At 37.6% G+C, this 14,891-nt stretch overlaps 1 protein-coding gene and 1 pseudogene across 12 annotated transcripts in view; one reads left to right on the forward strand and one right to left on the reverse strand.

Annotated features, from left to right (window-relative positions):
- The window catches only part of CEP128 (centrosomal protein 128), a 576,359-nt gene that overhangs the window by 449,293 nt on the left and 112,175 nt on the right, over nt 1-14,891 (reverse strand). For all 12 annotated transcript variants that reach the window (XM_069092343.1, XM_069092342.1, XM_069092344.1 and 9 more), the window contains 2 exons: nt 2,308-2,394; nt 1,152-1,226 (listed from right to left, as the gene is read on the reverse strand). In XM_069092343.1, the coding sequence (XP_068948444.1) occupies nt 1,152-1,226; nt 2,308-2,394 (162 nt within the window). The remainder of the gene's footprint in view (nt 1-1,151; nt 1,227-2,307; nt 2,395-14,891) is intronic.
- LOC138164513 (U6atac minor spliceosomal RNA) lies at nt 4,369-4,506 on the forward strand (annotated as a pseudogene).

The following is a 14,891-nucleotide window of genomic DNA, read 5'->3' on the forward strand; positions in this document are numbered from 1 at the left end:
TGGAGGGGGGAAGGCAGGGCAATTGGGGTTAAAGGGCACACAGCTAGTAAGTGTTAAGTGTCTGAGGCCGGATTTGAACTCAGGTCCTCCTGACTCCAGGGCCAGCGCTCTAATCACTGCACCACCTAACCAACTTTCCTCAATACTTCTAGCACCCAGGTATACAATCTTGGGATGTTATCTTTAACTCTTAATAATAATATAATAACAACAGCTAGCACTTATATAGTCCTATTGAATCTGGCTTGAGGAGGGAGGGAAATACACACTAAATAGCATATCTCACCCTCAAGGAGAATAGGGGGGGAAGGGGATGAGAGGGGGGATGATGGAAGGGAGGGCAGGCTGGGGGGAGGGAAGTTGGAAGCACCCACTTTTAAAAAGGGATGGGATCAAAGTAGAGAATAGAACAAGTGGGAGGTGGGATAGAAGGGAGGGAAATATAGTCAGTCTTTTACAAGATATCTACTATGTTATTGTTTTGTATTAGCCACACATGTACAACCTATACTGAACTGCTTATCTTCCCAGTAAGGGTGGGTGGCAAGGAAGGAAGAGAATGAATCTGGAATTGAAAGTTTTAAAATCATATATTCAAATATATATATGTATATATGTGTGTATACATACATACATATATATATACACCATTATTAATACCATCTTACATGTAATTGGGAAATAAGATATACAGGCACTGAGGCATAGAGATCCACTGGAAAAGTCGAAAAGGGTACAGGAGAAAATATGGGAGAGAGCAGATTGGAGGAAGAGATATCCTGTGGGACTGCTATTTTGGGGTGGTGGGTAGGGGAAAAACGGGGAGAAAATTTATAACTCAAAATCTGGCGGAAACAAATGATGTAAATCAGAAGTGAATAAAGCATTAAAAAATTAAAAATTAAAAAAAAAGAAATATGAACAGTAATCAGCAAGACACATTGACACAGTGGGAACCTATGTCTTTTACCAGCCTACTTTGAATTTTCTTGAACCATTACATGCTTATGTGTGCTAATACATTCAAGGGTGAAAAAGTCTAAGAATACCCAAGTATGTTTTTTTGTTCACCTATTTTAAAGGACTTAATAGTACAGAGAGACTCAATCACAGTTTAATATAAAAGATTTTCATAGCTTACATAGATTTACCTGAAGTAAAAGTGATTCTCGATTACTTTCTGACTGTGACAACAGCCTTCGGGATGTTTCCAACTCCTGCTGAACCTAAGGTTTCAATAAGGTAAGGAAAAGAAATTTGAAGATTCAGTGGAACTGCGGAGAACTAAATCATTGTTGGCATAGTATAAGAGGAAGGGAAAAAAACTGAAGAGCTTTCTAGTAGATGTCCCAAACCTAGAGGTAAAAACAAACTGCTGGTGAGAAATACAAATAATTGCTTATTTAAAAAAACCAAGACTTTTTTTTATTTAATCACATGGAATGGCATTAGAATAAAGGCTGATATAACTAATCTATTTAATATGCATTTCTGTAATCTCCTCCTTTCTTTACAACATTATCATCATAAAAGCAGCTAATCCAAAATCTAAGTTCAAAGTAAAAATGCTCCTGTTTTCAGATTTTCTTAGCAATATCACTCACACATTCACAAACATAACCCAGAGCACTGAGATAAGTTACCATGAAAGCAACTGAACCTTCAAGAACAAAGAGTTTACCAAGTATGAATAGCCGTACTCTTTTTCAAACTAAAAAATTTAGTAGGTAACAGGAATAAATATGTTCCCCAAGAACTGCAATCAACCCCAGCATAATGAAAGCTCCTTAAGGGTATGGACTGCTTTTTAATTTTTTTTTCTTTATATCTCCAGTGTCTAAGAAGAGTATCCTGCACATAGTAAGTCCTTAATTAATTCCAGCTGTTCCTGAGAATTTTTGGTTTATTTTCACAATCAAATGACCTTCCTTCTATACCTAAAAAATGCACATAAAACACTAAAATTTTCAAAAGTCATTGCTATATCTGTGACAGAATCACTCTTTGATGGTTCTCTATTCACTATGCAATGGTAATGCTTAATTCAACTACAAAAAAGACCGAGCATCAGTCACAGATAACTAGGAGACAAGCACATCTCCCAAGATCAACTTGGCAGACCATGGCAACTCTTCAAACTAAAGACACTGAAAACTAACCAAGTGAATCTATCTACATCAGCGCCTAAATTAGAGCTGTTTTCTTCCAGCCAATGATCTTAGCACCTGGGTTTTAAGCCACTCAACAGATACTGTCTCAGAAAACTTATCACTCTTCAAAAGATCAAAAAGGTTTTAAAATTCTTACCTGAATCTTTTCACTTTCAGATTGTCTTAATTTAGTTTTCAGCACTACCTCATTTTCACTAGCTTTAGCATCCTGTTTCCTTAGAGCCTTGAATTGAAGGGAAAAAAATGAATATTTATCATACTATAGTTCTGTATATATTCAAGCATTGAAGTCAGTAGTATTTACTAAGAAAAGGCATAGATGACTAGGAATACAATTGGTATCTGTTGTACACAATCTGTAAACTAAGCCGTGAATAAAAGTTTTCCTTCAATTCCTGGAGATGTGGTCATCAGAAACAACCTTTCCTGATCTGAATCTTTATCCTTTATTTTTCTTCTTTGGAAATTATTACAATGTTTAGCTACACTTTCAGTGAATACAGAACAGATGTTACATAAATTGAACTAAGCTTAAATACTGCTAAAACGATTAATGTAAAATATTATATTTTCTATCTTTTCTTGAAAGCAATTTAGACATACTTTACAATTTCAAAAGATTTCAAGGGTGAATACTCCTGTCCATAACTCTTAAGCCTGAGTGCACTTTCAAGAGATGTTATAGCTTTATGTACATATAGATATACAAACATACTGTATACATATTATTACACACGCCTATATGTGTATGTGTATATAAGCACATATATGTGTGTATATATGAGTACATGTACACATATACGTATCTAAGTGTATGTGAAGAAAATTAAAAATATATGGATTCAAAAGAAAATAGGTCTTCAATAACAAATAACAATTTTAAATTACATCTAAGTAAGCAAATATAATAATAAACTATGATTATGCAAGAGTTCTCTGATTTTCTCTTCTGCTTGCTCATTTAAATTAGAAGATTCCAGATTTTCTCAATTTATCTTCCATTAAAAATTGTCTTTTTATTTTTCACATACATATTTTATACATAATGGAACCAAAATGAGTAAAAAGTTAACTTATAAATAGGCAGTAAGTTGGTAAATGGACATAAAAGCAACCTGAACAGATATAATCACAATGGCTAATTCCTGGTTGAGGTTATTAAGACAAAATTGTTAGCATACTTTTGAAAACTTTTTACAGCTTTCAAAATTGTTCAAATAGTATTCAAATTATTTTGCTGTTTAAATTCTATTCATTTTGAAAAACTTATAACTGCATCTACCATATTCCATTCATTTAACTTTATAATTTGTCTTTTTCTTGTCCCATAAAACTTCAAGCCTACAAATTTCTCATAAAATTATTGTCCTTTAGAAACATCATCTCACTTTTCTAAAACATAACTTCTTTTATCTTTTTCTTATTTTCATTATGAAAGGAAATTAAACATGCAACAATATTTATGGCATTAATAAGTACCATTTCTGACACTCTTCCACTTCAGATTAGTGTTAGTTCTTTCCTTTTACAGATTTGAATTAATTAATAACATTTGTTATCTTCTTATCAGACTAGCAGTACAGTCTATACTTTTCTGCCATAGGATACACTCAGAGGAAAACAGTGCCTAGTTGGCTAAGTTGATGTTGTTGTTGTCATTGCTGCTGCTGTCGTTTGTCATTCATTTTTGAAAAGGATCAATGACCACCCCGAGGATGATGTCTTGACCTAAATGTCAGTTGGATTTAAGTGAGACAGGGCTGCACAAAGTTGTCAGTCTCACTCTCTCTTCTACAGTCATCGAAGTCCAGTGGCAGGACAAAAGACAAGACAACCAGGGATGGCCCAGGACACAGCGGATGACCTTGGAGCCTTTCATGTCTGAACAAGTGCTCCAATGTACCTGCTTCAGTCACCTTCGTGTCAGCTGGAAGAAAATGTTCTCCTTCTGCTGGAGGAAGTTTCCACATGCCTGGGGTAGACAACCAATAAGTTTGAGGCCTGTGGGTTACCCTCACCCTAGTTCAGCCTGACTGACAAGACAGTTTGGCCAGGGTGTGGCCACTGCACATGCTACAGCTTTTTGGAGCCGGAGGTGAGACTTAGGTGAGAATGGACACCAAAGGTAGATGAGTGGTCCTGAAAATGGCTCAGCAAGCCCTCACAATAGAGATGCTAAGTTCTCCCTGAACACCCCGCATATGAAAAGAAAGAAGGTTAGCACTCCCCTTTATAAGGATGGAAGAGGTCCTAGCAGTCTTCATAAATACATATTCAGTTAAGGAATCAACACTGTGGCATCTAACCATGTAAGCTGATGTACCCTTTACTTTTTGCTTCATAACTAAAATTTCTGAAAGACTTTCCCCTCTAAAAGCCACAAAACAATTACACAGTTGCTCAGGTAGCCGAATAGATTGAGTTTATTCATGCCCACTCTCCATAATTTTTTTAAAATAGAGTTTGATTGTATATCAAATAATCATTCACACAGCAAATATAATAATAAACTATGAATTTGCAAGAGTTCTCTGATCTTCTTTTCCTTTAGCACATTGTAAAAAGATTTCCATATCTCATTAAACCTTTGAAATAGTTGCACTGTTTCTTCAGTCAATCTGTGTTCAAAACTTTTGCACAGGCTTAGTTGAGCATATGACAAAATTAAACACTTAATAAATGTTTTATTCACCTATTATCCTTCAGTTTCCATTTTCTTTTAAAACTCACCTACTTCCCCACCCAAAATCAGTGTCAAAAGTTGGTATTTATATCTTTACAAACTCACTATGTGGTTTCCTCCTCTACCACCCCACTCCATGTTCAGAATGTCACCCGCTATTCAAAGTCTTCAGTTAGGCTCCATTCTACTTTTCTAAGCTTGTCTTAAATGAATCCCCTTTCATTTGAATCTCATTCCAGTAAATCTAGATTTTCATGATTTATCCCATCATGCCTTTGTTCACACTGTGTCACTCACTTGGAATGCCTTCCTTTCTTTGCCATATTGACCCCACATTTGCTAAAGTCACAGCTGCCCTGGCTCAAATTCCTCCTTCACAATAAAGTATTCCCTTCTTCCCTATAAGTCAGAAAAAGCTCTTTACCCTTTTAACATCAAGAAGTCACTGGTTTATATCTCTGTTATGAATTTCTTACAGTTTTTTGTCTTATGTCTAACCTTACCTTTACAAAATTATGTGTTCAGATAGGGAAGGATCCATCTTTCTGTCTCTGCTAGAACACAGAGCACTGCATGTAAATAAGTACTAAATGATATTGAAGCTATTACAACCTTCAAGCTTTCAGTTAATATGAAGTAATTCTCATTTCTAAAAAAAACAATTACAAAATATAAAAGCAAATCAACAGAAAAGACTAGATAAGGAAGAATAGGAAAAAAGTGAACTTAATAATCCTGTATTTGATGAATTCAATAACATAAACTGCCTGGTAAAGGGCATCTATTTGATAAGAACTGTAGGAAAACTGAAAAGCAATCTCATTCCAGTAAATCTAGATTTTCATGATTTATCCCATCATGCCTTTGTTCACATTGTGAACAAAAAAAAAATTTTTTTTTATTAAAAAAAAAGAGAGTTTATAGACCATATACTACAAGAAGTTCTACTTTTTCCCCATTAGACCATAGAATTATTCCCATTATCTTACAGATGAATACTCTGCTTAAACATAAAAAAAGAATTTAAAAATTAGAGGGAAATAAAGAGGTGTCTCTATTAGTCACCTAATCTGATTAATAATGTGACGACTGACTAGTCATAAGTTTCTAACCAAAGATAATGATAATCAAAAGCAAAGATAAAACATAATTTTGATGACATGAATTTTTAATGCAGGAATAAAATCAATACAGTTACAATAAGAAGGAAAACCGTAAACTAGAAAACAAATAAGCAGATATACACATACTGAGCACCTCTTATGTGCTAACCATTTGTGCTGGGATGTGCAAAACGCACATCTCTAAGAGACGAAATATCAGTCCTCTCCTCAAGAAACTTATGCTATACTGGGAGAATACAGTATGTTCTTAGATTTTCAAAAAAATTTTAAAAGGCAAAGTGATTTGGCAGAGACTAGTGGTGAGGTGAGCATGGGGCAGACAATTAAAACTGAGGATGTAGTAAAGGGTTCTTAAAAGATGTGGCGTTTTAACTCGGCCTTGAAGGAAAGTGAAGCTTTGAAGAGGGGGAAGTGGAAAAGGAAGATCATTTCTAACAGGGAGTACATCACCTGTGGAAAGACACAAAGAATAGTAAGAGGGCTGGAAGGTGTAGTTCATGAGGCAAAGAAATGAAAAATAGGTCATGGATGACCAGAAAAGTGATGCTATGCTCATTAGAAATAGAGAAAAATAGGAAGAGGTGAATTCAAGCACACTAAATTGAAGAAGCCTATGAGACACGCAGGTGAAAATGTCTAGCAAACAGCTGAAGATACAGGACTAGAAATGTAGATACAGAGTCATTTGCAAGAGGATATACTGTTGAGGGAGTAGTTAACACTGAAAAACAAATTGTTAGTGGACTCAGTCAATAGAGCTGTACCCTGTACCCTGAAGCAGGGTTCAGCAGCATTCAAGTAGGAACCAGCAAGATGGATGGTGAGAGCAATCCAGGTAGGGAGTTTACAAAGGGATGATCGGCAATGAGACAATAGGGCATGGGTTTCAAAGGTGAAGGCCAGTATAAATTTGAACTGATTAACTAAAGGGTCAAGATTTTGAAGAAGGGAAAGTAAATCCTTCTGGGTGATGACATAATCAAAGACAGGCCCATTCATGAATGTTGCTAAGGTGGGTGATGTAAAGGGAAAGATCTTTAGAACTACAACTGATAAACTAGGATACAAGAATATTTGAAGGGACGTCAACAGTAAATTGAATTCTAGCAATACAGAGTAACAGCTGGGGTAAAAATGATTGAGCTTGTTAGTGAACTCTTTGAGAAAGAAGAGAGAATGACCTGGGGGTCAGTAGAGAAGTTATTAGAATCTAAATAAGGTTATGCATGTGAATGGAGTAAACTTCAAGGGAGAGGTTACTGAATAAAAAGTCATAGAGCATCTGAAAATGAACAAGAAGCGTGACAACCTCTCCCATCCCATCCCCACTCCCAGGCTTTAGGCCCTGAACATGAAAAAAAGGAATTCCAGCATTGGAGAGGGTGGCCAGGGATATGGTATCTTCAGGGGGGAAAGAAGTTTCTGTGATTTCACGGGGCTAGCAGGAATTAAGTTAGAGGGATAACATGGGAAGAAAAAACAAAACTGTTCCATACAACATCTCAGATATCTGATGTGGCAGATTCAGGATCTTTTCATTATTCTAGAAGATAACTTATAAGCAGACCCAGCTGTCTGGACAAGGATTAGGAAAAACATCAATGAGTCAAAGACCTGCACTATTATATCACCTGGTGCTGGTGGAGATAAAAGTGACTTCAATTGCACACAGTCTGAAGGTTGACCTTGCTCTAGTTTACAAAGAGCTCAAGGCCAAAGAAGTAGACTGAAGGGTGCTAATGAAAGATCTAACAGGACCCAGTAGCCATTGTAATAGACAACATGGCTAATACTTGTGCTACCATCTATCATATATATATATATATATAGCAAAGAAGAACTGCTGTCAGCTGGAGGTACCAAAGTTTATTCTACCCTTTTTCTTTTTTTTTCTTGGAGGGGGGAAGGCAAGGCAATTGGGGTTAAGTGACTTGCCCAAGGTCACACGGCTAGTAAGTGTTAAGTGTCTGAGGCTGGATTTGAACTCAGGTCCTCCTGACTCCAAGGCCAGTGCTCTATTATTCACTGCGCCACCTAGCCTCCCCTATTCCACCCTTTTTCAAGGAATCTTTTCTGGTCCAGCTATTTTCTCATATTTATTATGTCTGTTTTGAAGCCATCCTAGTCACAAACAGTACCACACAAAACACTGCCCCAAAATATAACATTTGTACCATCCCTGCTGAAAGAAAGAGAAAATAAAATCACAAGGCTGACCCTATCTCCTCTATTTTCTGGCAGGTTCCTTTATAATAGTCATCACTTTTAACGTGAGACTTTTCTTTTATAAACCAACTTTTACTTGTTTATGTTATATAAGTCAGATAAAACATCTGGCTTGTTCCTGTGAGGCTCTCCACATTTACTGCTCACATGAGACTTCTTGAGAGTTTTTTCTAACTTGATGAAAGGCAAAAATACAGACAATGCTGGAGTTCCCTCCAGTACTGGGCCACCAGGGCTCCTTAACTGTTTGAGGCTTTTATTAGATTAACTGAGTCTTGTCCCTTTAACTGTAATATCAAACATGGGTTACTGGTTGAGCAACACACCTGAGGGCTGCCAGAATATTTAAATGTACCTGGGAAATAGCAAAAACAATAAAAATAAATTCTGTTGTTGTTGAGTTATTCTTCATCCATGTCTGACTCCCTGTGAGCCCATTTGGGCTTTTCTTGGCAGAGATACTGAAGTGGTTTGCCATTTCCTTCTCCAGCACATTTTACAGAGGAGGAAACTGAGGCAAACAGGGTTAAGTGATTTGCTCAGTGTCAAAGAGCTAGTAAGTGTCTGAGGCCAGATTTGAACTCAGGAAGATAAGTCTTCCTGACCCCAGGCCTAGCAATCAAACTATCCATTGTACTACCTAGCTGCTCAAAATATATAAACAAAATAAAACAGACTATAGATAACATTAACATGTGGTTTTCTCAGTCAGTAATGGCAAATCTCCATATGAATTCAAAACCACTCTACCACAGAGAACAGAAGCAGTACTTGCCATGGTGGGGGGAGGGGGGGAGGCAGGGTGTAAGAGGGACAGTGTGTTGCAGTACTATGCATGTAAACTTCAATAGTCTTTGATAAATGCCCTAAGGCAACCACATATGTGTGTGCATATATATATGTGTGTACATAGATACATATATGTATATATTTGATATAGGTCTGATATTCAAGATAAAAAGGGAGTTACTACAAAATGTATCTGGGATCAGAAGCCATTCCTCAGTACATAAGTAGTTAAAGGACATAAACAGTTCCCAATGGGAAGGGTTTATATAGCACCTACTTATATGCCAGGCACTCTGATAAGTGCTTTACAAAGATTATCTCATTTGATCCTCACAACAACCCTGGAAGGTAGATGCTCTTCTATCCCCATTTTACAGGTGAGGAAACTGAGGCAAAGATGTTACCTGACCTGTCCAGAGTACACAGCTAATAACTGTCTGAGGTCGAATTTGAACTCAGTTCTTCCTGACTCCAGACCCAGTGCTCTAACCACTGCACCACCTAGCTGTCTCAAAAGGAAGAATTTCATACTATTAACAACTATATTAAAGACTGCTTCAGATTAATGGTACTAAGAGAAATATAAGTTAAAATAACTATGATATTTCATGTCAGGTCTAGCAGACTAGCAAATCAATAAGCAATCATGTTTTAATACTTGATAACAAAAGAGGGAAGTGGTCAACGTTGGAGGGGCTAAAAAGGATGGAAGTAGTCAGTGCCAGAGGAGCTATATAAAGGCAGGTATACTTTTACAGGTCCTGTAAAGTGGTTCAACCATTCTAAAAAATAATGTGGAATTACACTAAGAAAGCAACTAAACTGTCTATATCCCTTGACCCAGAGATCTCAAGGAGATTACAAACAGGGGGGGAAAGGCCTACATATACTCAAATATTCAGAAAAGCATTTTTTGCAGTAGCAAAGAACAGGGTAATTGGTTAAATGAATGCACGTAATATGATTGTGTCATATGAAAGACTAATATGTGCTATCAGAGTACCATGAGAAAACTTACATGAATTAATGCAGAGTAGTAAAAGTAAGTAAAAAGTAAAAGTTAATAAAAGCAAAGAAATAATATGCATAATGATTACAACAGTTTATAAGAAGCAACATGGTATTATTGATAAAACGGTGGCCTTGATGCCAGCTGACACATGAGACCCTGACAAGACACTTAACTCTTCCTCTAGACAGCTAAGACTACAAGTAGCAGAGAAGGTGCCAACCTGCAATGATAGAGAATCTCCTCACCTGGGAGTTCCCTATACCAATTGTAAGAGTAATGAAATTTGAAGATCCCTTTGTATTGCCAAGCTAAGAGGTTTTTAGCACCTAGTTTCAGATTAAGCCTCTGTTAAAGAAACAGAAGGTATGATCCCCTGTTGCTGAAGTAACAGGAAGGGACTGAACAGGGAGAAGCTAATACCATATATAAGGAAGAGCACAAGCTGGACAGTCAGAATTTCCTGGGGTAAGCATCATGGAGGAAGGGCAGCTGCTGCTGGACTGAAGACTGAACTGAGAATTGAGAAGAACTGAGAAGAGGAATGAGAATTGAGAACTGAGACAAAATTTCTTGGAGCAAGCCATGTGGAGGCTGGATAAAGTGATTTTGATTTTGAGAATGGAGCTTATGGTGCTGATGATTTCCAAGGGCCAGCCAGAGCTCCTGGGGACTTCCAAGGGCCAGCTGGAGCTGCTGAAGACTGAAGAAGCATGACTGTGGTGCCGGTACTTTGTACAAATGTTGTTGTGACTTTATTAATGTGCATGAATGTTCTTGTGGCTTTATTAAGTCTTGTCTTCCCAGGAACAGAGACTGTGAAGGATTTGAGATAGACTGGACACTGTGAGCCCCAATGTGGGGCAGGAGCTGCATGGAGAGCTGGACAAGGAGCTAGGAGCTGTCTGCCTTTGACCCCAGGTGACAGTTTGGTGGATTCTGGTAGGAGCTATCTGCCTCCAGCCAAGATGAAAAGACCTCTCGATGGATACTGAGTAGTGACTGATGAAATAGGGTACTGAATAATGACTGATGAAATTGTGAACTTGTGACCTAGGGATGGATGGCTTTTGTACTTTTCACTACCTCTTAAGAGGGTAATGAGTAGTGACTGATGAAATTGTAATTTAATTGCACCCCATGGGTGGAGGGCTTTGACTTTTGTACTTTGTGTCCCTTAAGGAACCAAGTCTCCTTAAGGATGATTGAATGATTGAGTTACTAAATGACTGTATTTTGTTGAAAACTATCACTTTGGTGAAAACTATGTGGCTATTTTAGCGATAAGTTATTAAGTTGTGACATGGTGAATGCTGTATGTTGATTTTCTGTGATAAAGTGTAACATTGTGAATGCTGTACCCTGATTTTCTGTGAATGTTTTGCTCTGATTTGTTATTGAACAGAGAGCTCGCTATGCTATGTAATCAGAACCTTGAAAGCTGTTCACAGCAGCAGTCCTCTAGAGAAAGCTGCTTGTGCTTGGCTTTACACCAAAACAATCTCTATTCCTACAATAACAAAAAAAGGGGGGGCAATAAGGGAAAACTGAGTTCTGTGTAATTATAATGACCAAGTTCAGTCTCAGAAGAGTTGAGAAAATGTGCCTCCCTCTCTCCACTGCAGGAGCGGGAGACTATGGGTATATAGATGCGGTCAAAGTTGATGTGTTGGTCTGGCTAAACCTTTTTTTTTCCTTTCTTTTTTTAAATCTTTCTTACAAAGAAAGGATTACTGGGTAAGGAAGGGAGAGAGAGATTTTCAAAAGTGAATATGATTTTAAAAGGGCACAGATTTTTCAAAGGAGGCAGATAATTATACAGTATATTTTAAACAAAAAAAAATTAAAGAGTTTCTATAAATAAAACCAAAATAAAGGGAAACTATGTTCCCCTTAGGGTGCCTGAATAAAAAGCCTTTTTTATCCCCTTATAATTGTGAAATAACATTAACTTATTCTGATTTTTGTTACTTCTTGTATTTTTCACATCACATGAACTAGTTTTGTTTGTCTTCTCCATTTCTGCTTCCTACAAAGAGTATTTTTGACCTTAAATCTTTGAGCACTTTCTCAAAATATTGTTATGGATGCTCCCTGTCACATATATTCTTCATTCATGTGTATCTACTTGCATTACTGAACATATAAACACCCAGGCTTCTACTATTTTATCTATTCATCACACTTCTTCAGCCCTAACCTGTTTTTCTTGCATGGTTGAGAATCCATTTCTTTTTTATGGAGTCAAGTCAAGGAGCTAAATGATCATTGGCAACAAGATTTTACTGTTTCCCCAACTCCATTTCATGCTTTTTCCCTTTAGAAATTAACTGTCTATATGGTACAACTTCATGAGTTCTAAGTCCAGTAAAGTAGTATTCATTCTACTATTTCATCAATTACTATATTTATACATTTAAATCCCACCATGAACTGGTCCCACCTCACATCTTTTACTCCTCAACCCAATTCCTCCCCTCTAACAGGGCAAATTTATCACTCTCTCCCTCACAGGATAAGAGCTGGTTTCTTCCTCCACACCACTGTATTTATTGTTCTGTGTACTTGGAATTTCTTTGTCCCTCCCTCTCTGCTAATCCAAATACTTCAAAGACTAGTTCAACACCATCCTCCTCCATAAAGTATTTTTTAACTAATTCTGCCATACAGTGATCACTAACTATTCTATTCTTAATCTCTCCAGTAACAGTCACCAATGGCAGAAGTGGAAAAATAAGCCAGGTAAGGACTGGGATCCAGAGTCCCATGGTGATTCAGAAATGAAGAAACTTGGAAGTTAAAAGTCAAAGTCCCCTGGGAATAGATTTTTTAAAATAAATATAACAATAAAAATAGCAATAAAAAATAACAACAATAATAATAGCAGCTAACAGGTTGTAGGGTTAATAGAATTTAAGATCTTCCCTGTCCATTAACAGGCCTATGTGACCAGGTGTTCCCTTTTTTTCTTGAAATGAGAACTGTGTTCCCAGTCTAAAGGTACACAGGTATTTCAATCACCGATGTCTTGCTGCTTTCACTATTGTGATACATCCTGGGTCACAAAGAGCCCATAAGGGGAGGAACTTGCCTAAGGAGGATCCTGCTTACAGGGAGGCTTGCTTGTAGGAAGGCTTTCACACCTTTTGGTACTAAGCTAATTAGGCACTGAGTCACAAGGGCTATGGTGCCTTTTGGCTCTAAGCCTATTAGTTGAAAACTATATATACTGGGAGGTTGGTATTTCACTTTGGGGGCTCGGCACCTGAGAAAGACCTTTTGATGTTGGTGCTCTCCTGGTCAGGTGGTTGTAATGGTAATGTAATTTGAATTTGAAGTTGTATTGGCAAAGGTGCTTAGCACTTAGTAATTCATCAAGACTCAGTTAAAGAAACAGAAGGTAGGAACTCCTATCTCCTATTGCTGATGTAACAGAAAGGGGCTGAATAGGGAGGGGCAAATCTGTATATAGGGAAAATCCCAGAGAGGGGGAGTCAGAGGAAAGCTGTACCTCCACCCCTCTATCCCCCCCCCACCCCAGGATGGAGAGAATGATTTTGATTTGGAGAACCTAGATGAAGTGATTTTGATCCTGAGAACCAGCTGAAACTTCTGCTGAGTTGGAGGGCCAGCTGGAGCTGCTAAGGAGCTACTGAGGATTTCCAAGGGCCAGTTGGAGCTGCCAAAGGCTGAGGAAGCATGACCGTGATGCTGGTACTTTCTATGAACCTGTTTGTGGCTTTGTTAAGCCTTGAGCTCCCAGGAGCAGAGAAAGTGAAGGATTTAGGGTGTACTGGACACTGTGAACTTGGAGCTATCTGCTTTTGAATCCAGGTTACTGTTTGGGATTTAGGTAGGAGCCGCCTGCCTTAAGTCAAGATGAAAAGACCTCTCCATGGGTACTGAGTAGTGATGAAATTGTAAGTCTGCTAATGACCTAGGGGTGGAGGGTCTGTCTATTTTCTGATTGACTAGTTAATAATGAAGGATGATTGACTGACTAAATGATTGTACTTAGTGATTGATGACTGAACAAGTAATTGATGTGTAACCTAGTATGTCCCATGAGTAGAAAACTTTGACTATTGTACTTTGTGACTGAATTAACTATTTTGTGAATGCTTGAGTTACTAAATGATTGTTCTTTGTTCAAAACTTTGTGACCACTGTAGCAGAAACTATGTGGCCATTTTCTGTGATAAGGTGTTGTTGAATGCTATATTTTGATTTTCTGTGATAAGTTGTACTATTGTGAATGCTGTACTTTGATTTACTGTGAATGTTTTGCTTTGATTTGTTATGGAATAGAATGTTCACTATACTGTGTAATCAGAACCTTAAAAGCCATTCACAGTAGCATTCTTCTGGAAAGCTGCTCATGCATGGCATTACAGTGGTATATGTAGGTAGTTGCATTATTCTGTTCAGATAGTTGGATCCCTGTGCTAATTTCTCTGTTTCTCTATTTATATATTCTCCACATTCAGAGTGCTGACCTTTCTCCTAAACTAGTGAATGAAGTAAAGTAAGATTGTTGACTCCTTTGAAGCTCTCTTTCCTTTAGAAAAGCAGATCAAAGAACCTGTGCTAGCAGGTCATCCTGGGAGGGAGTGCTAGGGGGCTTGCTAATCACAGGTAAAGGTTTGTAAATCACTTTACACATGCTATTTCAGTTAGATCTTCACAATGACCCAGTAATAGGTGTTGTTGCTGTTATCCCTACTTCACTACTGAGGAAACTAAGGCCCAAAGAGGTTAAATGACTTATCCAAGGTTCCACAACGAGGGTATGAGGAGGGGTTCAAAGTCAGGTCATTCTGATTCTGATTCTAGTACTCTAAGATGCCACCTAGATGGATGGTTGATACTCTTAAATATTTATGTTAATT

Source organism: Petaurus breviceps, unplaced genomic scaffold (assembly GCF_028583685.1).
Source record: "Petaurus breviceps papuanus isolate PSGF00001 unplaced genomic scaffold, PetGlider_PUasm1.0 189, whole genome shotgun sequence".
NCBI lineage: Eukaryota > Metazoa > Chordata > Mammalia > Diprotodontia > Petauridae > Petaurus > Petaurus breviceps.